The sequence below is a fragment of the Emydura macquarii genome, unplaced genomic scaffold (assembly GCF_026122565.2).
Source record: "Emydura macquarii macquarii isolate MOO-44397 ecotype Brisbane River unplaced genomic scaffold, CSIRO-AGI_Emac_v2 contig_2207, whole genome shotgun sequence".
NCBI classification, from domain to species: domain Eukaryota; kingdom Metazoa; phylum Chordata; order Testudines; family Chelidae; genus Emydura; species Emydura macquarii.
The window spans coordinates 2,039,507-2,065,146 of NW_027132344.1; the positions used below are offsets into that span (position 1 = coordinate 2,039,507).

The window sequence follows — 25,640 nt, forward strand, 5'->3', positions numbered from 1 at the left end:
AACACTGCTAACTGTGCTGAATTGGATGATCAATGATGAGAATTTTGTATATGAAGAAGCTGTCAGATCATCATTACATGCTCTTTCCAGTGCTGTGTGTGAGAGAGTTGAAAACAATATTAGAGTCTGTAAATTTTAGAACATACATTTATTCAACCATTTATTGTTCATTTGATGTCCTGAGAGGGAATAGAAAGATTTTTTCCTTCCCATGTAGAATATGGGAAACAAAAGGTACACCAAAAATGTGTCATTTGCAGAGTTTGAGCTGTTTGATAGTTAAATTATATAGCTGGTTTAGCAAGAACTATAAACTATATTTGTGCTAACTAAGGCTTCAATCCTGTACATACATATGTACATGCTTAATTATTTATTCATTTGAATAGTCAGTCACAATGAAACCAATATATCCAGTAAACACTATCAGAACTTTACTGTACAGACAGCCCTTTTCACCCATTCTACAATAACAGACTGTGCATACAATGAAGGAAAAACAATGTGGATAAGGAAAATAACTTTAGTTTCATGCTTTCAATGTGTTCGTATTAATAGTGAGGAAATAAAAATATTTTTACTTTGTCTTTTCAATTAGTTCTAATTTTGGAGGAATCTCCTATCATACAAAGGTAGTCCTTTCACCTTCAAATATGTAAGATAAACATTTATGTAAAATATATTTACAAGAGCTTTCTCTATTAAACATTTTTTTCATTTCCATATTGCATACACATAGTGATGTAAAATTACTTATAAAGACCGTTTGTATACTTTTATTATAGGCAGATTTAAAAAGGAATAAAGTAAACTATTTATATTCCATCGCAAATTCTTTTGTATATATTCAGAATAGATAAAGGCATATATGGCTAAAGCCCTTCACCAAAGAACTCCATTTTAAAAGGAGTGCTCTGGAAACTATAACTTTCCCCAGTTACATCCATATGTACAATAAACATTTACATCATAGCAATTACCATTTCAAATCTTGGTTAATTTTTCCAAGTTGAAGCTACTCTATTTATGTAGTTATCAGTACCCCAAATACAAAAACCACAAGCAGATTTTTATAGCATTTTCAATTTTATATACATTACAAAAGGCATTCCCTTAGCAAGTCATTTTACCTCTAAACATGCTTCAGGCCCAATATAGCAAAGACGGGTATGTGTGTGTGGAGGGTGTTCTTTGCAGCTTTTTGCAACCTTCTGCTTTGGAGAAACTTTCGCACGCACATACGCAAATAAAATGTGAATGTAGGTGTGTATTTATAATATTTTCCCTTGAATACAGGCTTGGCTTCATTTATTTATTATTTTGATTTGATGCCAAACTTTTCAAGTACAGCTGTCATCCTGTGACCAACATAGCTAACCTGCAGCAATAAGAAGTTGTTAAAACATCTATTCAGATTCACATTCAGGTTAGCATGAGTGCTGCATTTGATACAGCAGGCTATAAAACTTGTTTTCATATTTCAGATAAATACAGAATGAAGAATGATGTAGGGTCATAAGGCCTGGAAATGAAAGTAGCTCTTGTGTTGAAACTGATTTTTTGTTTTTAAGATTAGAAGGGGAAAGAGAAAAGGAAATAAGCTAAGTAGTCTTGAAAAAAAAAAATCAATGATTGAAATCCTAGCCCCACTGAAAGCAATGGCAAAGTTCGCCTTAAATTCAATGGAGCCAGGATTTCATCCAGTATAGATATGTATCCATTATTTATGTTTGCTGGAACAGTGTACCCTCTTTGCTAGAACAGTGAAATATACTCAAATATATCTTCTTTAAAGTTGTGAATTTTAAAAATAATATCTTACACCTGAAGTTTTCTTATTGTCTTTCTTGACTAGAGTTTACTTTAATATTTGATTGTTTAAATAGTCATAGACAAATAGTAGAAGCTTTGGGCCTGATCTTGTGATGTCCTGAAGCTATTGGGATTTGAAGGCACTCAGGGCTAGATCCACAAAAGGATTTAGGTGTTGCCACCAGTGACTGGGACATGGGCAGTCACACCTAGCTGTTGGAGCAAGAATCAGGCCTGGTGGTTAGAGCCAGAGTCAGGTGTCAGGAATCAGAGTCAAGGGTCAGTGGCCAGGTGCCAGAGCCAAAGTTAGAAATCTGCCCCAAGGGGTCAGAGCTGGAGTCAGAAGCCAGGTGCCACAGCCAAAGGTCAGAGTCAGGAATTGGAGCCAAAAGTCAGGACCAGGTTGCCTGGAGCCAGGTTAGGCTGGGGGCCTAAGGCTGGAACAAGCAGATACAGAAGCTATCACAACCATGCGCAAATACTTTGAGCACCCATTGATTGGCTGCTGCTGCTGGGCTTAGGAGCCAGTCTGCTGATTCTTCCAGTCAGGCAGGCAGTGTAGCTAATCAGGCAGCCTAATACAGGCCAGCTGCAAGGGCCATGCTTCCAGACTGGCTCTGCTGCAGGCCCTGCTTCCTGACAGTTGCAATGCTCAGCACTGAGTGCTGAAACAACTAACCTTTAGGTGCCCTGCCACCAGCTGAATTATACAGCATAAGCGAAGCACCCAGGCTCCCTATGCAATGCATGGGGAGAGAAAGGCACCTAAAATGGGATGCTCCGAAGCCAGCAAGCTGAGTAGGGAATCGCTGGCCCCATCCCACAATGGGACTTAAGTGTCTAGCTTGGGGCAGGAGGTAGGTGCCTCCCTCTGCTTGGGATTTGCAGCCATGAACCCTCTTCTGGAGTTAGGCACCAGTGCCAGGTCAGCCCTTTCTCATGAACAGCCAGAGAGGAAGGGAGACCCTGCTATACCCTACAGTCCAGTGGTTAGGGCATTCACCTGGGAGGTGGGATGTTTTCAAATAGCTGTTCTGCCTGATTTCGAGTCGGGACCTGAAGGCTGGTCTCCCACCTCTCTGGCAGAAGAGTGCCCTAGACAGCAGTCAATAACAGGGTGGGGTATTGTCTATTTCTTGCTGAAGCTGCTCCACTTTGTATAAATAAATAAAGTGCAGATTTGGTGCTTACATCCCTTTGTGGCTCTAGCCCTCAATGCTTGCAAGAGGTGCTCATCCCTAAATTTCAAATTTTGCTTTCCAAAGGCGCATAAATGTTCCTTTTATCACAGAAAGTGTGAAGATGAAGAGACACGTATTTCAGTTTGGCCTTAAGGGTGTGTTTGTCTTAGTTCGATGTATCTAAATATACTTCTGTTTTATTTTTAAAATCTTGAGTAAGAGAAAATCGCCTGAGTTCTGAAGTGCCCTCTAAAAACATGACTTTTGAATTACACAGTGGCAGAGTGGGCCGGACTGGGTGCACAGCTCTTATAAACATGCAGTACTGGTTTTACTGAAAATTGTGCTGGCTGATTTTGATGTTTTATGTTACCGAATGATAGGTGCAATACTATGCTTATATGATTATGATATTTAAAATATAATTGAGTTTGTGGAGCTGTCTATGAAGACTCTTATATGGTCTCCGTCACTGTAGTACCTGAGTGCTTTGCAAACATTAACAAATGTATCCATACAGCACTCTTTGGAGGTAGAAAGGTATTGAATAAACAAGCCAAATTGCATCAACTCATGTAGTTGTTTTTTCCCCCCTCCATTCTACAATATAGGGGTATTTCAGATAATAACAAAGAGGTATTCTGAGAATTAGAAGCATGAAAAATCCTTTTTTCTCCAAAAATACATGTTCTAATTCCTTGGCTCCTGCTCACAACAGATAAGTGTCAAGAACTCCCATACCTCTAGAAGGGTAGTAGCTGACTTCCCCAGTTTGCAGGTGGTCCATTCTTCTTGTGTGTAGGAAGTGTAGCACATGTAACCACCATTCTTTTTTTCCCGGAGGTCAGTTAAGAAGCCCCCATTGACTGTTGCTGCTTCAGTCACTTAAACAGATGAAAGCTGATAAAACTTTGCATTTTTCCTTAGGTTCTTATCAATATTTAAATTAAGGAAATTAAATCTAATTATTTCCTTGAGTTTCTGTCAGCTTTTTAAAAATGTAAAGTTTATTTGTGCTGCACAAAGCAACTTCAGTATCTTGCTCAGCTTAAGGTTATTTTTCTTTCTGATCTGTAGTTTTCTAGGGTATTTGTGTTCCTAACTATCTCTCTCTTAGGGGTTTTCTGTCATGCACTATGTTATTGTATCTAGGCAGCTGACGTTTCTATTTCTTTTCTTCTCTGTTTTTGTTTTTAGGAGGATTCTGTCATTTGAAATTTTATATCTTAGCTGTCCATACATCAAGTGGATTTCCTTTGCATCTTACCACAAAGTTTTTAGGTGGGCTCCCAGGGGTACATCAAACGAGCATACTTCTGACTCTGAGCTAGCTCTCTGCCAATAGATCAATGAAAGGATAAGGTATATGGAATATCTTCTCCTCCCTATCCATGGTGACTAGAAACTCCAGATTGCTGAGGTCTCAGCAGGCCTTGTGGACAGATGGTTCTCATGATTGGGGAGGAAATTAAAAAAAAAATCATTTTCCTCCAACTGTATGTGATTAAATAACCCAGAGTGAGACAAGGTGAGTGAGGTAATATCTTTTATTGGGCTAGCATCTGTTGGTGAGAGAAACAAGCTTTTGAGCTACTCAGAGTTCTTCTGGTAAGACAGCGAGAGTCCTGTGGCACCTTAAAGACTAACAAATTTATTTGGGCATAAGCTTTCATGGGCAGAAACCCACCTCGTCGGATGCTTTTGCACGTACACACAATACTCCCTGTGATGGCGGAGCACATCCAGAGTTGGTGCTCTTGCATCGACAGAGATAGCAGTGAATCGTTGGTAGATATTCCACTGCGCAACTAGCAACAGTGAACCTGCCCCATGATGCAGTTTTCTCTCTCCCATCATTCTTTGGGCTTCCGACTAAATTTTGCACCACTTTTCAACGGCCCCTTTAAACTTTGTGCTCTCCATCACTATCTGAAAGCATGGATCCTGCATTGCTCTCCAGTCTTATAATGAGTGTTATGAACACAACATGGCTGATCCTGCAGTACTTCATGAGCTGTGACTCTGATAATGACACTGTGGTGTCTGCCCTGCTGTATGCTGTGGAAAGAAACAAGTCAAGGTTGCTGTTGGCATTCACAGAGCAGCTACACACAGGGACCATTGGCATTGGGCTCAGGAAACAAGCACTGAGTGGTGGGACCACATCGTTATGCAGCTATGGGATGACAAGCAGCAACTGCAGAACTTTCAAATGCAAAGCCATCTTCATGGATCTCTGTGTGGAGCTTGCCCCTGCCCTCCAGTGCAAGGACATCAAAATGAGAGCTGCCCGAATGGTGGAGTATCACGTGCCCATAGGTATCAAAGTTCCTGCAGCTGGAATGGAGATGCAACTGCACAGTGTCCTCTTCCCAGAGACCCAGCAGATCCAACAACTCTGGTGTACTCCATGCATTTGCTGCAGGGAGCCAGCATGGTAAGCTGGGAAGATGCTATGTGAGCTGTCCATGCTGAGCACAGAGGAAAAATTTCCAGGGGCTTAAAGGGGAGGGGTGCATGCCTGTGTACCTGACTGCAAGGCAGCAGAGTTCAAACTGGTGGCCAAAGTGGTCACAATGGGCATTGTGGGACACCTCCTGGAGGCCAGTTAGGGCAACATAAGCAATGCAGTGTCTACACTGACACTGTGTAGCTCTAACTTCGTGGCAAGAAGCTCTATGCCTCTCATCAAGGTGGTTTTATTATGTTGGAGTAGAAGGAGAGTTAAATTGGCGGAAGAAGTATTGCGGTGTGTACACCTCCATAGTTTTGTCAACAAAAGCTGCCTTTTGTCAACGAAACCGGCTGGTGTAGACATGGCCTTAGTAAAGACACTGGATTTATGGCTTATTACTAAAATCTATAACTCACTAACCCCCCTTTTTGTCCTATGACTACAGGGGTGTTGACGTGCCACTTGACTTTGAATGGTCCCTTACAGTATGTGCTAACTATTTATGCTAAACTATCTTTTTGATCTTGTATTTAGCTGTGACACTCTTACTACCTTTCCCAGACATGAAGAAGAGCTCTGTGGAGCTAGAAAGCTTGCCTCTCTCACCAACAAAAGTTGGTCCAATAAAAGATATGATCTCACCCACCTATTCTTTCTAATATCCTCGGGCTGACATGACTTTGTTGCGGGAGTGACAGACACTCTGGTGCTGAAACATTTGAAGAGGCGCTTTCTCTGTGACTGTATGCCAGAATACATTCCAAACACCAGCACTCTTGCCAGACACTATTTTGGGTCGGAATCACTAAGCTTGGGAAGACACAGCCATGACATTACTGTGAACTGAGGAAAACTCATAGACTTTAAGATCAGAAGGGATCATTATGATCATCTAGTCTGGCCTCCTGCACACGCAGGCCACAGAACCTCACCCACCCACTCTTGTAATAGACCCCTAACCTATGACTGAGTTATTGAAGTCCTCAAATAATGGTTTAAAGACTTAAAGGTACAGAAAATCCACCAGAAAGTTACCCGTACCCCATGCTGCAGAGGAAGGCACAAAGCTGAGTAGAAAAGACAACATTCAGCCTCAGGAGAGTCAACACCCTTGTGTACCCACCTTCTCTCCAGACACCAACGTTCCAAGCTGAAGGATACGTATTGGGTGCCTGAGCACTTCCTCTCTTGCTGTTGAGAGAAGGTTTCTCTGGTGTTGCTATAGTCACCCTCTTTCTTTCACATGCAGAAGGATAGGCATCTTTGCCTGGTTGCCATGTCAACCATCTTCCCTTTGCATGCAGAATGCCTAAGAGCAGTTGATATGGCAACCCTCCTCAGAACATTTATACATGCTGAGTATGTGACAAACACTTTGAAGAAGGCACTTTTGGTGGCTCAGATTTTGGCATACCACAGGGCAGTAGCCTGGGGCAGAGAACGTCCACACAGCCATACACTGAGGAGAAGTGAAGACATTTAGCATGAGCTGTGAGCAAATCCTGAGGTGACCGAGTAAGGTAAAACTGCTGCCTTCCACTCCCACAGCTGAGTGTATAAGCACATCAAGGATAAGGGCGAGCTCTGACTGTTACCACAGAACACTGATGAACATAAGAAACCATGGTCCAGAAGATGAAAACCCACGTTTCAAGTGGGTGCCTTAAAAATATGATTGCCATGGCAAGCCTCTCCTCCTACACAGGCAGCTGCACATGTTAAAAAAGATTTCTAAACAAGAGATGCTCTGGAATCTTTGTCTGTAGCATCATGTTACTCCTCAGAGGCTGCATATTTATACCCCATCCTCCATGTTCATCAGAAGTAGATCTGGCTGAAATTTTTTTGACTGAAACTTTTTTCAGCGAAAAATGCAGATTCAGGTCAACTGAAATATTCCATGCATTCATGTCAAATTCACCAAATTGGTTTGGCTGGAAGGGGGGGAGTAAAATCTCCCTGAAAACATCAAAACATTTTGTTTAAATATTTTCAAAATGAAAAATTTTGATTTTTTTGGTGTGAAGAAACTTTTCACTTTGAAATGTACTTCACTTTTATTATTTTAAAAAATAAAAAAGTAAAACCCTGAAAAAATTAAATTAAATGCTTTGTTTGAGCTGGAACAATTCACCCCCCCCCCCCCCCCCCCCCCCCCCCGATTCTTTGGTTCACTGAAAAAGTCAAAAACTATATATATTTCAGGTTTATTTGAAATGATTTTTCTTCAGTGTTTTGGTGTGGCCAGTGAACCAAAATATCAGCTATTCACACAGCTCTAATCAAAAGAAGATTAAAAGAAAATCATGTAAATCTTCTAACAAAGTGTCAAAATATGCTGCTTCCTTGAGGGCCATAGAATCAGCATTTTTGTCAAGGTATTCAGTGTTCTTGTGTCCCAAAAGCCTTAGTGCAGTCAAACCTCATGGGGATCCATACAATCCATGCATATGTTCTACTGATGCTCTAAGCTTCATCACACAGGTGCCCAAGAACTCTGTAGGGACCCGATCCTGCTTCATTCGGAGGCCCTTGGTACTCCTGCCTGGTACTGTGAGTTTTGGGTGGCTGGTAGGTAAGCAGCATCCAGTCCCCAATGCTACAAGGAGTGCCAAACAGTAGACACTGCCTAGCAGTCAGGGAAGAGGGTGTCTCAGTGCTTCAGTGTTTCAAGTCAGAACTTGATGTTTACAGTTTATCTCAGATATGCTTGGCAGTTTCCATTACCAGTGTTTAGGGCCAGTGCCTTTAGCAGTGCCAGAGATCAACGTGCAATGCCTAGAAGCTTGCTCTGCACCAAAGTATCATGATAGCAGAAATGCATTGGAGGGCAAGTCTGTGTAGAGAATCCTTTCCACGTCTTACCATGACAACAATTTAAGACTAAAATTTCAAAAATGCCTAAGTGGCTTAAGAACCCAAGTGTCATTAGCTTTCAATGTGACTTGGGTGCTTTGAAAATTTTACCCTTCGATATTAATCAAGATGGTTTAGCATTGTATTTCTCTTGGTAACAGAGCAATGTTTTAACCGGGACAATACTCTTGCTAAGCACAATGTGTGACACACTTCCATCACCTAGTTATTTCTCTGTTAATAATCCTGTAATTTCAGTGCACATTAAGTTTGTACTCTCCTTGTAAGGACATCACTGAACAATCCTTACACTGCTGAATAACTTCTTGTTAGAATATAAGTATGTAATGTAAGTTTATGTAAGTATTTAAGCCTATGTATCTGCCTGAGATGGGCCTCCGGTCCTGCCTGAAAGTCAGTTTCTGAGCTACACAGGTTAGCAAAGAACAAAGACATGGTGTGTTCCTTTTGCCTGCCCCCAATTAGATGATGTTTTTTTTATTACTGTGTAAAAGATAAGGGATGCAGTTAAAATGTTTCAAGGGGCAGTGAAGGTGCAATATATGAATGCACAGATGATGGAAAGCTCTGGCTCCTCTTCAAGACAGACGCCAGAGCAAGGCCAAGCAAGTGGCTGGGAAAGTGAGGGAGGTGTTAAAAAGACACATAAACATAGGTCATAAATGGACCAGGGTCAAAATGTGACTGCTCTCTGCCCCTCCCATGGGGTACAAAACGGGTTGTACTAAAGTCCCTAGACCTCCCAAAATGGAACATGACCATATATTGAAAGGGGTGGTTCGGGGGCAGGGGGGCTACAAATATAATTAAGGCTATCAAGAAGAAGGAAAGGGAAAGAGTGTTTCATCAGTGTATGGAACCATGGTCAGGGAAAGAAGGAGTTCTATGGGCATATAGAACTAGGATTGTGGGAGAAGGGAAAGGAAACTCTCTCAGCGTATAGAGAAATGGTGTGAAGGGCTTGGATATGGTTATGCTTTTAAGCTTGTCAGTGTAACCCTCAATAAACCCTTCACGGAGTGCCTGCAAATTGAAGTCTGGACTGTTGCTTTCCAGCGAACTGTGTCTAGGAACTGAGAGGGGATGGGGCGGGGGAGCCCTACACTTCAGTTGATTCATTGTGGTAGAGGTGGCTTTTTAACTCCACTTGAATATTATGGAATGGGATGGATAGAGACTCTTTAAGAGGCAGAGGAAACCAGGATCTGTACGAAAGAAGCTGGGAACCACCATGGACAGACAAGCTTGGGGAAAAACCTAAGTTTGTTGTATTATGATTGTTTAAACTAACCCTAAAGCCAAACCCCAGGGTACATTTGGACAATATACATAGCAGAGGGCATGAAAGAACAGCCCAGCTCAAAAAGTGCTCATGCTACTTGTTCCCTGGAAGACATTCTGCCTTTAGGAGAGGGCCATACCATGGCATAACCTCCAAGGGCTAGTTCATGCTTGTAGTATGAATAGGTGTGCAATTCTAAGTTTCATTCTCACAATTTTATATTAATAAATCATTACACATAATAGCTGAGAACTGACAATGTGTTCAATATTGTAGAGAGAATGGAGTAGACCAGGTACCTTTTCAAGGAGCTTACACTGTAATGAGAGCAAAACAAAAACATATTAAAAAAATTAGCAGAATGCTATGAGTGTCCCGGAATATTGTAGTGTCTTTGCCTACTTAGGCTATCAGTTCTTCTATGGTGGGACCATGTTTTCCTTTTTCTCTCTTTTCACTGTTAAATAACAAAAATAAATACACTGGCTGTCATTACAGATATTTCCTGAGTATTGGGGAAAAACTGTGGCAATCTCACATAACACTGTGGAAGGTAACTGTGGGTCACTGCTGACTTTTCAGTGCTGACCAGTGTGCGTGTTTTTATTATGGATTTATTTAACGGAAACTTTATAAGTGTATTTCAGCATTTGTTGTAATAAACTTCTTGAATCCCTCCTGTGTATGGTGGTGTGCCTATTGGGGTGTGAAAAGCTAGAAGCATGTTTTCCAAATACAGAATGCAGGAATTTAGCTCCCATTAACCTTAATGGGAATCATGTAGCTGATGCCCTGATCTATGCTTTAAAAATATGCCCCTTACTCTACAGTAGCCATATCTACTTTATGGGGCGACTACTAGATGGATTTTCCTGGTTTATTTTATCTTTTGAGTGAACAAGCTTTATGCTTCCATCAAAAATAAATTGTCCAAAACTGCCGGGGACGCTCTGTGGGTCAAGAAAGCAGTGATGTGTATTTACATTTAAGAATAAATCTAAGACAAGTTTTTGCATTTCAAGAAGGTATAAATCAATCCTCAGGAACACCATAATAAATATTTTAATTAATAATTTAAAATTATTAACAGTTGTAATAATATTATAAGCTATTGTGATTATTAACTATAATACTCTATTAACAATAATTTGGAGAAATACACCATTTTCTACAATTAATGGTCAGTTTGTTAACAGCCTCCATGTGTAGTACACTAAAATGGACTGTAAACTGTAATAGTCAATTTTATGGTATTATTGCTGCGATACATGTTGTTAATGTTATTTTTGACAGGTGAATAATTATACATTTATTTGTTTTCATTTTACTGAGCAATGAACCAAAAATAACTATTCTGTAATAGGAAATCAGTTCTTTTCTGTTTATACTTGATATATTATGGTACATTAGTAGATTAGTAACTATAGTCAATTTTGATTGGCTGAAAAGCTATGTAATAATGATACAGTGTACGTTCTACAGATATGTTCAGTCTGTAAAGAGAGGTACCATTTGGGGAATATTTATTTAATTACCTTCTACACCTGCAGCATATATAAGGATATAATTTGTAAGCCTGTAGTGTGCTCATATGTTGCAGATAATGGACAATACATACAAAGAGCATAGACACATTCTATTCTATTCAAGTTCTTACATGGTTCTCAGCACTTACTTCTAGATGGTGCTCAGATACTAATGGGAGTATTACCTGTAACTTTTGGTTTTTTTTGTTCTCTTTTCTCCTCAACAAAAAAGAGTGATTTAAAAAAAATGTATTATGTATATCTATGCTATGTTTTTATATTTGCAAAAGCCAGGCCAAAGAAGTGCACCTTACACTGGAAACAAAAGGTGGTGAGGTTTGTTGTGGTCTAATTCCTGTGGAATGAATTCCCACACTCTTGGACTTCATTCTCTTTCATGGAAAAATTCAAAAATGTTGGTTTTCATTTCAAATCAGAGTGAAATCAAATTTCAAAATATCAAAATCCTCCATGAAATGGAATTACCATTCTCCACACAGCTCTACATTTGCCCTTCTTTCTCTTCTCTTTAACCCAAACAATAAAAGTGTGTATTCTACTTAAAATGTTGCAGTTACTTGAGCCCTAACACTTCAGGAACGAAAGATGTCCTGGGAACATTTATGGACTAGCTGATAAAATGAACACTAAAGAGCATTTTGTCTAGATCCATAAATAAAGAAATATGAAGTACATTTCATGCTCATTGCAGAAAAGTGCTATTTTTTAAATCAAATTCTAGTACTTTATAGTGTTAAAGCTCCTTTAAATAAAAATATGAAACTTTAAAATGAATATTTAATCATATAGGGCGAGATTCTGCCCAGTCCTTATGTGGGAGCACACTGATTGATGTAGGGAATAGATCTCTTTCTCCACCATCATGCATAGTAGGCATCTGGGCCAGGTAGAATTGGAGTCCCTGAATTCAGGGGAGCACATACCCCCAAAAGGAGCCGAAAAGAGGTACTATGTCCTGACCAAAGGGCCAGAGTTCTTGTTCTGTCATCTTCCCCCAAACTTATTGGTGTCTTCACAGTGTTCCAAGCAACGACACCCCTGCTCTGTCCTATCAGATAGAGAGGGTAAGAAGCTAGACCTCATGGGCAGAAAGGTCTGCTCTGCAGGACTCCAATTTTGTATTTCAAATTACTTAGCCCTGGTGACCCAGTATGATTTTATTAGCTACGGGTGATTGGCTGAGTTTACAGACAAGCTGCTATCTCAAAATTGCAGCCAATTCCAGGCAGCTCTGAAAGAGGGCCAGTTACTCTCCAGGTCCATGCTACAGGTCGCACTGGACTCTGCAGACAGGGCTTCCTATGTCTTGGCAATGGGTCTCTTGGCAAGGAGGGACTCCTTGGCAAGGAGGGAATCCTGGTTACACTCCTCTGGCTTCCCCAGAGAGGTGCAGAACACTACAGAAGAACTCCCATTTGATGAATTGCATCTTTTTAATCAGAAGATGGAGGGTGAGTCGGTACACTCTATAAAGGACTCTAGAGTCACTCTAAGATCTCTGAATATCTACACACTGGCACCCAAGAGGAAGTTCTGCCACCCACTCCAATCTCTTTGTTACAGGGCCTCGCAGCTATACACCAGCGTACCTACGAGCCTCCTCAAAAGTGGCCTAAGATTCATAGACCTCCATCTGCCTACATCAACTGCCCAGTCATCTACACAGCACACCCAGCCATAGCATATTTCTGAGTGTCCTTAGAGAGCCGTCAACCACTCTGTACACCAATACCCTTCCTCCCTACCACTTTCGGGGGCCAGAATGGAAAGCAATAACAACAGACAAGTGGGTCCCAGATTTTATCCAGGGTGGCTGCCTCATAGAGTTTACAACGACGCCCCCATCTTGCCCTTCTTCATGGTCCACATGCATGGAACATCCATGTGACAACCTCCTAGATGCGGACTACCTATTGCAGAGAGGAGATGTGGAACTGATCCCAGACCCCTTTCAAGGAACAGGATTCTACTCAATCTACTTCCTAGTCCTCAAAAAGAATGGAGAATAAACACTTATATTGGATCTTCGATGCCTCAACTGTTCCATAATCAAGATTCCACATGGTCATGCTTGCAACAATCATTCCCTCCTTTGAAAAAGGCATGTGATTTAAGGCTCTTGATATGAAGGATGCCTACTTCCATATCGATATACACCTGACACACAGAACATTCCCGAAGTTCATGGTGGGACCTTGACCCTTTCAATGCAGGATCCTACCATTTGGACTTACCACTGCCCCACAAGTATTCACAAAAGTTTTCTCAATTGTGGCATCTCATCTCAGACATCAGAGGATCCTCATTTTTCCCTTTCTGGACTACTGGCTAACAGCAGCATGGTCCAAAGAAGAAGCCCAGGAATCAATGTTCCAACTGCTTCTACTCCTCTTTTCCCTGAGGGGTCAATGTCGAAAAATCATTTTTAAGCTTTACACAATTGCTGGAGTACATAGGAGCTCGCATAGACACAACTTCTGCCCAAGCCTATCTACCATGGGATGAATTTCAGATAAAGTGATAACTAATCACTTTGGTGACTTCCAATCCTTCAGTTTTGGCCAAAATCTGCCTTTCTCTCTTGGGACACATGGCAGCCTGCACATACATCACACCTTTTACTCATCTACACTTGTGCCCCCTTCAACTGTGGCTGCAAAAAGTCTATTCCCCATGCATCAGTCTATGCACGCTCTATTCAGCACGGCACCAGAAGTCCTCTCCTCGCTACAGTGGTGGATGGACCCACTACGAGTCTGCTTGGGGATGACCTTCCTCCCATCCTCACCCACAGAGAGGATCATAATGGAGGCATCCCTCACAGACTGGGACATTCACATGGGCAACCACATGAAACAAGGCACCTGTTCATCACGGGAGACCAAAATGCATATAAACATATTGGAATTCGGAGCAGTACACAAGGCTTGCCAGGCATTTCTGCCAACCATTCAGGGCCAACACGTTCTCATCATGTTAGACGACACTACCACAGCCCTCTATATAAAAAACAAGGGGGAACAAGGTCCCGAGCCCTGGGGGCCAAAGCCATATGCCTATGGGAATGATGCATCACACATCACATCCTTTTGATAGAAGCCTATCTACCGGGCACCCAGAATGTGATTGCCAATGTGCTCAGCAGAAACTTTGCAACTGACCATGAATGGGAGTTGCACTAGTCTGTGATTGCAGACATCTTTGGTTGGTGGAGAACCTCAGTGAGAGGTTTTTTTGAGCTTTTTGCATCCCACACCAACACCAAATGCACCCAATATTGTTCAAGGAGAGCAATTGGAGCTCAGTCACAGGGCTATGTCCTAGTCATTGGTTGGTCAGACCAGATGAACTATGCCTTCCCCCCTTACTCCTCCTACCATGAATAATTCACAAGAACAGACGACAGAAAGCAACAACAATCCTGATCCCCCACTTGTGGTCTCGTCAATTCTGGCTGCTGCTTCTCCTCCTCATGTCAAAGCACTCTCCACTCATGCTTCAGACATTCCCAGAGCTACTGACCCAACACAATGGCAGACTCAGACACCCCAAACTGTAAACACTTCGACTCATGGCTTGGTTTTTGGATGGACACCTACATTAGCACAGTTTAGGCTAGCACGGTTTGGGCTGGTGTCTCTCCTTATCTATTCACACCCTACACACATACTCCTCACTCACACCCAAAAAGCATATAATCAAAATATTTTTAGGTTCAAGAGTACAAGGTTCAGAAAACCAGCAGAATGGAGGAAGCTAACAAAATGGAGTTCACTTACGTCAATCAATAAAAAAATTCATCATTAAACAATATTATACTTTGATATAATGATGGTTATTGTTTAATCTTAAAAATATAAAGGAAAAATATATCTACATCTATTTCTATTTTACTCTGGCAGTTAGACAAGGAATCTGATTTGCCTATACAATTCTTAGTGAGCCGGGAATCTGATTTGCTTATACAAGTATTAGGCTGGCTCACATAGGGACCACATATCTTGAAGACGCAGGCAAGTAATTTCACTTTCCTATTGTTCAGATGCACCATTTCAACTCCATTTGAGTGAGAGCTGGTTTCAATTTCAGTGCAGTTAGACCACACTATTTGTTCTGTGCCTTTTTTCTGCTCCTGCTAGGTTATGCAAAATACAGACATTTTATTATGTAGTGTGCATTTTACAATACTCTGTATGTATCCACTATTTCACTAATTCAGTCTCCTGACATTGGACATTTGAAGTAAAATAAAGTACTCTGATAGCTTTATTATAAATAGTAACAAGCTTTAATTAAGCCAGAACTGGTAGAGAATGTATTTGTTCTTATACCTACAATATACCTCCTGGTATTCTGATGTTGATGAATATGAGCTATGCATGTGCACTGACAGCAATATATACCGTTTCCCTTGATAAGTGATTATGATTAGTCCCACTAAGAAAAGCTTTTCAACCAAAAGATTGGACCAGGTTATCCTGAACAGTCATGTCAGATTACACTCAGTCAGTTCCACAAGGACCTCTTTCCTCCTACCATTTGCTTCCTTTGTTTTAACAGCTCTTAGCTTCTAGAAAGGGAACAACTTACCCAATGGCTATACTACTGTATTTTCCAAGCAATCAAAACCAGTTTCTCATCTCATTAAAGAGAATGATTCACTCCATAAAAATCCCAAAGACTCTGAATGTGGAAGGGGATTATTAGTTTTGTTTGATTCTGAGGAGGAATGTTTGGGTCTGATTGAAGTACGGGGTTGGATTGATGCCTGAAACTAGGATTTTTTGGGAAACACTTTCCCAAAAATGGACATACAGGCTGCCACCAGCCCTAACAGTTTTACTTAGAAGTATTGAAGATAATTCCTGACCAACCTGAGAGAAACAAGCCTGAGGGTTTTTGTATCATTAGTTTGCTGAACCAGATGCAAATAGAGATATTTTGTGGCTTGCACAACTTTAGTTCCCTGTTTAAATATTTGTTTGGAGATGATATTAACTTCTCAGTGCTACGTGAATATTTTTGCTATTTAAAGCATTTGTATAATATTAAAAATCAGTATTTTAATAGGCAATGTTTGTGTTTTTTCTGTAAAATATAGCAACAATGTTATAAGGTCTGAACACAAATTTTCTGTTTTGTCTTAAATAATCTATTTGTATGAAAGCCAAAGAATTTTGTGGATAAAGGATCCTAAAAAGGAAAAGCCCTGTCAAATTTTAAAATTGATGGAGAAGAAGACATTCTGAAGATATGTTTTCCTTTTGTTTAAACAGGAAATCTTAATAACAGATTCATTTTGACTATAATTTATTTTGCTAGTGTTTCATTACAGAATAGCCACATTCATTTTTATGCTTTTTTCATTTGTGGACCCCTAAAAAATTTCAATCTTAGACATCATTTGCGGACCCACAGAAGTCCATGGACAATAGGTTGAAAACCACTGTCCTAAATTCAGCATATGAATCACACAGATTAAGGTTTGTCACAAAGGTTGGGCATCTCTTCACATGTTAAGTGTGATTTTATTATTGACATTTTCCAGTAAAATTAGCAACATCTTAAAATACCAAAAAAAATTTTTAATGGTTGACTAAAATTAGGCTCCTTTTCCATGTTTAGGTTCTCAAATAAGTGATCTGATTTTCAAAAATACTGAGCACGCAGCACCTTCCATTGACTCTTTACACACAAAACCATGAAAATCAACTATAGTAGCTAGTAGATAATCATGCTAGTATAACTTTTGCTAGGGTTTACCTGCATCTCCTGTATATTGCAGCCAACTAAGTCATGATGGTAAAATCTTTACACCATACCATCATGTATTCTCATTCTATATGCACTGCATCTTTCCAGTTTTGCTTTTTGGCTTAATTTTGAGTGCTATTTAAAATATTTTGTCTGTGATACCAGAAACTGGGAATTTGGTCATATCTGTATCTGTTTTGCAAACTGTAAAATGGGGATAACAACAATATTTACCTATTATTTAGTTATTCACCACTGAAATACCCTTCGTCTCTCTTGTATTAGGACAAAATCACACAATTTATAGAGGTAGTTTGTGGGAGAAAAAAGCGAGAGAGAGAGAAAGAAAAGGTGCCAAAAGAAGTTGAATTTGCTCGAGGTTTTGAAATATATATTAAACTTACTTAAAACCATTTCTGAATTCATGAAAGCTTTAAATAATGTTTAAGGTTTAAATTGTTTTACTGCAATGTAAATGTAACCCAAAATGTAGCTAAAACTGAGAAGAGGGAACAGTGAGGATGATAAACTAGTGTTAGTAGTCTATTTTTTATACAAGGTGTCACCAAATATATAAAAATTTGTTTCCTCAGTAATGAATTATTGATCCTCTAATCAAGCACTTACTGTAGGGTTTTTTTTTTCTCCTTTTCCCCACCAGGATTATACCTTAACGATGTATTTTCAACAATACTGGAGAGATAAGAGACTAGCTTATGCTGGGATACCTCTCAACCTTACGCTTGATAATCGAGTGGCAGATCAACTCTGGGTGCCCGACACTTACTTTTTAAATGACAAGAAGTCATTTGTGCATGGAGTTACAGTGAAAAATCGAATGATTCGCCTTCATCCAGATGGAACAGTGCTCTATGGCCTCAGGTCTGTACATTATGATGAAGATTTCATAGCCATTGTTTTATATCATTGATATTTGTTTCCTGGTACAAGGTTATTATGAACTTTATGTAGCATATTATGTAACCCTCACAGTAAAATTGAAAGATGCCTGTAGAAAATAAATGACACTCAATGTTTCTTAATTTTGCCACCAGTGTCTTCAGTCAGCTTTTATCTGTTCATATAGAGTCACCATAAATGGAAATTTCTGTAGTTTACAGAAAGTTGAAAGGCAACCATTTACTGCAAACCTAAACATTTCATTAAAAATATGGGCAGTGAGGTTTAAATTGGGTGCTGAGCTTCTCTCTTGATGTACCACTACTTGATGGTAGAAAAAATAAACCTGGAAAAATGAAGTCAACAACATTAAAATATGAATTTGTGTACCTTCTAGATTTACATTTATTCTGGAAGTGTAAAGGGGCTTTAAAGGATGCTGCTTTATATCCATTTTAAGGTCCCTGTACATTGCCAGAGCATTAAAAAAATGGTCTTAGTGAAACTGAGAGTGAGGACTGGAAAATTTGATTGAAATTATAGAGAGGGTGGAACTCTCTACAAATTGGGAAGGAATAAGGATGTGGTATATTTCCACCACAACCATTTTAATATTTACCAGAGCTTCTGTTTTTATCAAGGTGTTGAAGTTTTATTTGACTTTGGCATTGACTCATCATTTCCCAAACTCCCATTCTGTATGAGCTACGGAGGGATGAGTCTGTTTAGATAAAATAAAAACAGCCGCATACCTTTATGAAAGTTCAGCAAAGTTGGGTGCATACATGTTCAGCAAGTGATTGCTGTACCATAAACTAAGTTTAGTGAAAGGAGGCTTTTGCATGCTATGTACCCAAGTCACAAATGCTCAGATGTTTTGCAGCGGCAGCAATCTGAAATCTTACTTTTGAATTCTTCCCATTGTGAATTTAAACAAACAAACAACAACATAGTGCCGAATCTTTTATACTACTTCAAGAATCAGTCTCTCAAAGAACAACATACAAATATATGGATATTAGCAAACTACAGTTATTGCTTTGAATTACAAATACTCCATTGTAACTTTGTGTATAAAAGTTATGGCAGTTCACCTCTTTCATCACATCAGGGCTCAGCATATCTCCCTCTAGTGTTGAGGGGGCTTGGGATAAATCCATCCCACTTTAGAGGTTAAATACTGTAAATAAACCAACATGAAGTATTCACAGGGAGGCCTTAAGGTTGGTCTGAGGATGCCTTTAAACAAAAACAAAAACAAAATTACATTTCCTAACTCCCACTGCAGTACAGTTCTTATGATGGCCACGAATTGCCAGCCACCCTCTCTAACCTATTCTGGGCCCAGCTACAGTGGGAACCCTGGCCCCATCCACAAACAGAAATAAACACACAATTTGTCCTAATAGGGAAAACCAACTCTTTACCTAGGAGAAGCCTTTTCCCCGTACTGCATTCAACCCTTCTGCAGTTTGCTTCTCCTCCCTTTTCTTGCTCACTGGAAGAGGTTTTCAAAGGTCACCAGCTGCCCTTAATTAGACTCAGATATCCTCAATCAACCTGAGGTAACTTCTTTCATTTCATAGGAAAAAGGGCTTACCATTCTAAGACTGATACACCTGCCTTCAGCCATCCTCCCAGAACTGTCAGGTCTGACTTGATCACATAGTGTTCACAGCACATTCCAAAATCATTTTGCTTTATATTAGTTAATACATTAAAGCTGAATATTAATTGGTAGAAAATCATTTATTTGATTAATTTAGTCTGCTCTTCTGCAGACAATGAATGCCCCGTGAGCAGATTGCACTTTCCTTGAATGTATTTGTTGTTGGAATTTACTCAATGAGAAGAGACTGTGACAGACATGGACTTCAGTGCCAGCGGCACATAGATGACACCCAACTTACAACTTCCTTCACTCTTACCTAGCTTTTGCAGTGCCTGTGAGAGAGAAGCTCCTGAAATTAAATACTGGCAAAATAGACAGGGAAAAACTTTCTGAAAGATTGGCCAAAACCTTAACACCCTTGATCAAAGGAATCTATCATTTAGTTGCAAAGGTACTTTGCAGTCTTCTGCTCCATCTAGGCTCTGCTGCTTCTGAACACTCAAATGTGACATCAGTAGCCAAAAATATCTTCTTACATCTTCAACTGATCATGAGGCTATGTCTCTTCCTCTTTCCTGAGGACCTGGCCCTCATGGTTTTCATGTTTGACACCCCCAAAGCTCAGTTACTACAATGCACTGGATGATAGAAAATATCATCAGAAACCTCCAGGTGGTGGTCCATCTTCTGAGCAACACAGATCTCTGAAAATGCATGACTAAAGTAACCTGCATGCCACACTGGCTCCATGTTAGCTACTGGAAAATTCAGAGCCCTGATCTTCAAGGTCTTCAAGAGATTGAACGTTAGTTATCTTGGGCTTCTTCTCTGCCTCAGAAATGGTGATCTGCCACAACAACCACTGTCTGTGAAGAATAATACAATGTAATGGCATTTACGAAGAGACGATAGAAAACAGAGCCCTTGTCTGCTTGTATGCTTACCAGAAGCAAATCTTTTTGCCCTCAGACACTATGGTGATGTGCATGTTCTAAATACCTAAAGTGAGAGAGAGAATTGTTCGGCAAGTTTTTTATTCTGTGGATTGATTCTTTTTAGTATTCAATACTCAGTATTTGAAAATTCAAGCTGTATTGGTTAGTTATGATTGGTCAGATAAGGAATGGGAACTTGCTTCTGTTCTTTGGTTGGATGAATGTGACTCTTATAAGCAGGAGGGAAGGACGGCTGAAATAGCCACTGGGACTCTGAATCTCTCAGAGAGAAATACTTAGTCCCTTCCCAAAAAGCTTACAATCTTTTTATGTTTCTGTACAGTGCTTAGCACAACAGAATCAGGGACTTTAGACAAGGCGGCAATATAAATACAAATAATTATTATGATAATGTAGCAGTCCAGGAAGAGGTACCGAGAGATAAACTAGATTAGGGAATTTTAGAAGATTATCAGCCTTTCCTTTCTGTGTTGCATTCATACAAAGTGTGTGTGTTTTTGTCTGAAATCTGATCTTTGTCTGGCTCATATAATTGCCTCTCTACCAGTGCTCTGCTGAGGGTTTCTGGAAATCCTGTCATCCTGCTGTGCCAGGTATCGTCGAATTCCACAAAAAAACAAAAACAAAACCTCTTCTTCCTGACTGAACAAAATTTGCCTTCAGTGAGCACATGTGCAAGGAAAATGAGGTTGCTTGAAAGTTCACAGAAATTGTACACAAATGGAACTGAGAATTACTGCAGCAAATGATTTTGTACATTTGAGTAAATGTGGTATTTACCTCTCTGGTTTTTTTTGTTTTTTTTTAAATATACATCTTTAGTTTGATGTTTTGGACTTACAAGTTTGTGTCTTGATTTAGTACATAAATATCCTACATAGCTTGGATGGAGCACATTCTTCCTGACATTGCAACCTTGCATTGCATAGATGTTGGTGGGCCTTAGGACTGAGTACATTACCTAAAAAGACATAAGGCAACCTAATATGTTGAAGGCAAATACAATTTTGCAAGCTGTATCATTTTTAACAAATATACCAAATTTATCTTTTATAAATGTCCATTTTCTGTCTACTTGGCATTTGCCAGTAGTTAAAAACACTAACATTTTAGGGAGCCTGATACTGCAACTGCCTCTGCAAATTTAACCCATGCAGATCCCATGGCAGGATCTGGAACTAAGTGACCCATTATTCAATGTAATAATATTTTCCATTTAAAATAGAATGGGGTAGCAGCACAATAATCAGAATGACATATTATTTATTTTCCTTCTTGTTTTGAATCACAACTACCAATGTTGAATTATATGCAGAATAATTTGATTTCATAATAAGAGTGACTTAGTAAAGTTCATAGTTGTTATGATTGTGAAATTTAGAATGTTCCTGCAGTTATCACAGATTAAATTTTGAGTGTTTTTTTTCCCCATGAGTGCATTAGTTGGTGCTAGTTTTATGTGCTAAGTCAGAGTTGCTAACAGTCATACTGCAGAGACATTGGTTTCCATAATTAATAATCCTGAGTCTAGCACCTTGCCTGAGCAGCCAGCGGGGCACTGGGCAGATGTTCGACTGAGAGATATCCTTCCCCTAAACAACAGAGCAGCTGGGGAAGATGCTCTTTGTAAGCTATTCCAGCCCATTGGGACATGTGTTAAGCCAAAGCATCTGCCATTGCAGGCATGCTATTGGGCAGCTGGAGGAACACGTAAAAGGGACCATCTGAAAGAATCCCTCCATTGAGCAGTACATAGGGAGGGAAACTTATGGGAGTTAACATCAAGTATGTGAAAAGAGTGGTCCAAGGTAAACAGCTATGGCCATCGTTCATGCACTCAATGACCTTTGACAGCGAAGGAAGCATTCAGATTCAGATTTTTGTTTAGGAATTAACCATTTTTCCTGCCTGTGTCTATTAACATCAGAAAAGGGTTAATTTTGGTTTTAAAATGTGCACCTAGTCAAACATAGAAGATAGTTTAGATATGAACTTCACATGAAAGCAGTATTAGACAGATGATGCTCCTATAGCACATGCTAAAGGTGAAGGCCCCAGTTCAGCAAAACATTTAATCATATGCTTAATCTTAAACACATGTTCAAGTTCATTATTGCTGAATCAGAATCTAAATGTCAGTATTTATTTTTAAAATTAAGTTCTAATTCTGAGTCTACATGTAGCTTACTATAATTGTTTTGAATGCATACATATATCTTATTACTTTAAATTGAGACTTATAAAAATCATTTGAATATATTGATCATTTGGATATTTGCTATACATTGATCGTAAAAAGATGCTACATTTGGAGAGAATGTAGAAGTATTATTGCATTGAAATTAGCGTAACTATTTTGAATCTATCCTTCCATTGGCTGCTGTGGATTTTATTTTTTTATATAAAGGTTGTGATAAAACATAGCCACAGTAAAACCATGCTGCATGGTAGTTAAAAAAGACGAAGAAGAACTGGACACAAATATAGCATAGTAAAAAGCATCATCACGACATATGTAGCAAAGTTTTACGGTTAAACACTTTCTGATATAAAGCCAGGTTCTTTAATAGTGACAAAGGTTTGAATAGCATTTACACCAATCCCCAATGGGATTACTCAGGTGCTACTCAGAGTGAGCAATCCTACTGAAGTCAATAGAACTACTCATTTGAGAAAGTACTGCTCAGTGTAAAAGCTGTAGAATCTGGTCCAAAGTCAATGCCTTTCTTTAAACATTCCTCATTTTTAAAGAAAAAAATAATTATTGGCCCTACTGTAATTCCATTTGTCTATATTTCAGAATCACAACTACTGCAGCTTGTATGATGGACCTGAGAAGATACCCATTAGATGAACAGAACTGTACTCTGGAAATAGAGAGCTGTATGTATATATACAGATGCAAATCAAGACCAGTTCAATTGTGTGGGCAGTTTTCCCCAATACAGCCATAGAACAGTCATCCTGCTGCCTAACAAACATGAGAATTCCTTAACACAATCATCTTTTTGGAATCTTTATTTGATTTTATGCATCTTTTAAAATATAAGGGAATTGTTAATTTCTGACTTGTATGTTGTGCTGATAAAAAGTAGGGCTAGGAGATAGAAAGAATGAAACAATTAATCATTCCAAGACTGATTAAGTAGAGGTAGTGACTGGATGCTTATCTACAACACAAGAACGAAGATTTATATTTTAGTCAGATTGACTTTGAAGAGAGAAAACACTGAGATACAATTTTCTTTCAATGTGCTTTATTGTTCATGAATGGTCTTGCTCTGGACCTCCTTGGCCATCAGGCCCACTTATGATTTGAAATTCAGCTCTACGCACGAGCAGATTCACTCTTGAACCTAGTTGTTTTCTATAATTGGGATATTCAGATATTTTACAGCTGTGCTTCAAAAGCCACTGCTCTATTTTTACTGCATGATGGGGAGTGAGGGAAATGTCCACATACATAAAATATCACACATAAAGTACACACTAATAAACTCTTTGTGTAAATTACACTTGACTTAATCCCACTCCCATTTACATTAATGGTAGTTTTACCATTGATTTCAGTGAGAGTAGAAGAAGGTCCACTCTCTGTGATAGGTTTGTTTGCATTGGTAGGACATTCTGTCTTTTTTTAATAAAAGATACTAAATGCATTTGATATCTAAAATTGCACCAGTCTGTAAACCAACTCCTATAATCAGTATTAGAAGCCACTTCCTGGTCATATCTATGTCTTGTCTGTAGGCATCTGGTTACCTTCATTCTTCCCCTGAATTTCATCAGAACTAAAAACCAAAACAAAAAACTTGCCTCAAATACTTGTGAACTCTTTTATTTAATGGAGACAGCCCTTGGAGATAGCACCTTTGAATGATAATGTATTTGAAAACCACCCATAGAGAATAAAGTAGTATATAACAATTCCAGCTGTAAACCCTAATCCGCTCTGTAATATTCTGAAATTATTTTGTACGCTAGATTTTCTGTGGTAGAATATAGTACAATTTTTTCCAGCTTACATTTCTGCTTTTTTTGAAGATGGTTATACAACAGATGACATAGAGTTTTACTGGAGAGGTGGAGATAATGCAGTCACTGGAGTAGAGAGGATTGAGCTTCCTCAGTTCTCCATTGTGGAATACAGACTGGTGTCAAGGAATGTTGTCTTTGCCACAGGCAAGTGTTTCTTTTGTTTGCGTGTTCAGCATGTTTGCAGGCCTTTCGTATGTCAATTATTATGTCACGTAATCATAGTGCTGGATACAATATTTGTGGTAAACTATTAGCTGGGAAAGCCATTATGCAGTAATCCATGAATCAGGAATACTTCTACATTTCTTTTTACAGATGAGTAGTCCATGAGAGCCTTTGTTTTGTTGTACTTAAGAGAAAGGCTAAACATCTTTGCAATTGGGTATGAAGCCTTTCACTTTCGGCTATATGTTGACTCTGGCCCATAGTGACCGTACAGAAGAGTGCTATGGAAATGCCAGGTTAAAAATAACAGCTTTATGATCATTGATCTACAATTGATCTACATTGATCTTGAGTGTGTGTTTGGATTGTGTTTCAGTACAGTGGATGCAGTGTATTTTATATCCCATGTTGCACAAAGGTAGGTATCTGCATGTAGTAGACAACTGAAAATATCTAGTGTCTACACATCCAAGGCCTCCTGTACTCAGTTTTGGGGTGCTAAAACCAGGGCCGGAGGTGCTGTCCTGGAAATGTGGTTTAAATTGATAGAATCTCACAGCATCTCTGAAAACTAGACCACTTATTGAGGTGACTGAAGACAGCATGGATTTCAGTGCTAATTATCTTGGAAAATGTTGGCACGGATGACTTGCCCATGGCCACACAGTGAGACCTTGGCAGAGACTACCACTTAGGAATTCCAAACTCTCAGCCTTCTATTCAGACCATGAAATCTTGCTACCTATTGCATCTTTCATTTCAAAGCATTTAACAAACTAAGTATATAGTATGTTTATGGGAATTGCTTCACCCATTCCTTGAGCATAGCATTTGGTTCAAATTGCACAGCAGCCCTATAGTATTTCATAACAAAATATAAGCATTGGCAGAAGAGCAACTGATATGAGTATATTTGCCTAATAATGTCATCTTTCTTTATTGATGGTTAGGAAAAGGGGGTTTTGTTTAATTGGAAAAAGAAACAGATTATTTAATCCCTTATCACTCCTCTCTGCAATCTGATGCCTCTTGGCATACAGGGATAATCACACACTGAAGAT

The 25,640-nt window shown here is 39.3% G+C and overlaps 1 protein-coding gene across 3 annotated transcripts in view; it reads left to right on the top strand.

Annotated features, from left to right (window-relative positions):
• Positions 1-25,640, top strand: part of GABRB3 (gamma-aminobutyric acid type A receptor subunit beta3) — a 127,465-nt gene that overhangs the window by 79,393 nt on the left and 22,432 nt on the right. For all 3 annotated transcript variants that reach the window (XM_067559982.1, XM_067559984.1, XM_067559983.1), the window contains 3 exons: positions 17,570-17,790; positions 23,177-23,259; positions 24,421-24,558. In XM_067559982.1, coding sequence (XP_067416083.1) covers positions 17,570-17,790; positions 23,177-23,259; positions 24,421-24,558 — 442 coding nt within the window. The remainder of the gene's footprint in view (positions 1-17,569; positions 17,791-23,176; positions 23,260-24,420; positions 24,559-25,640) is intronic.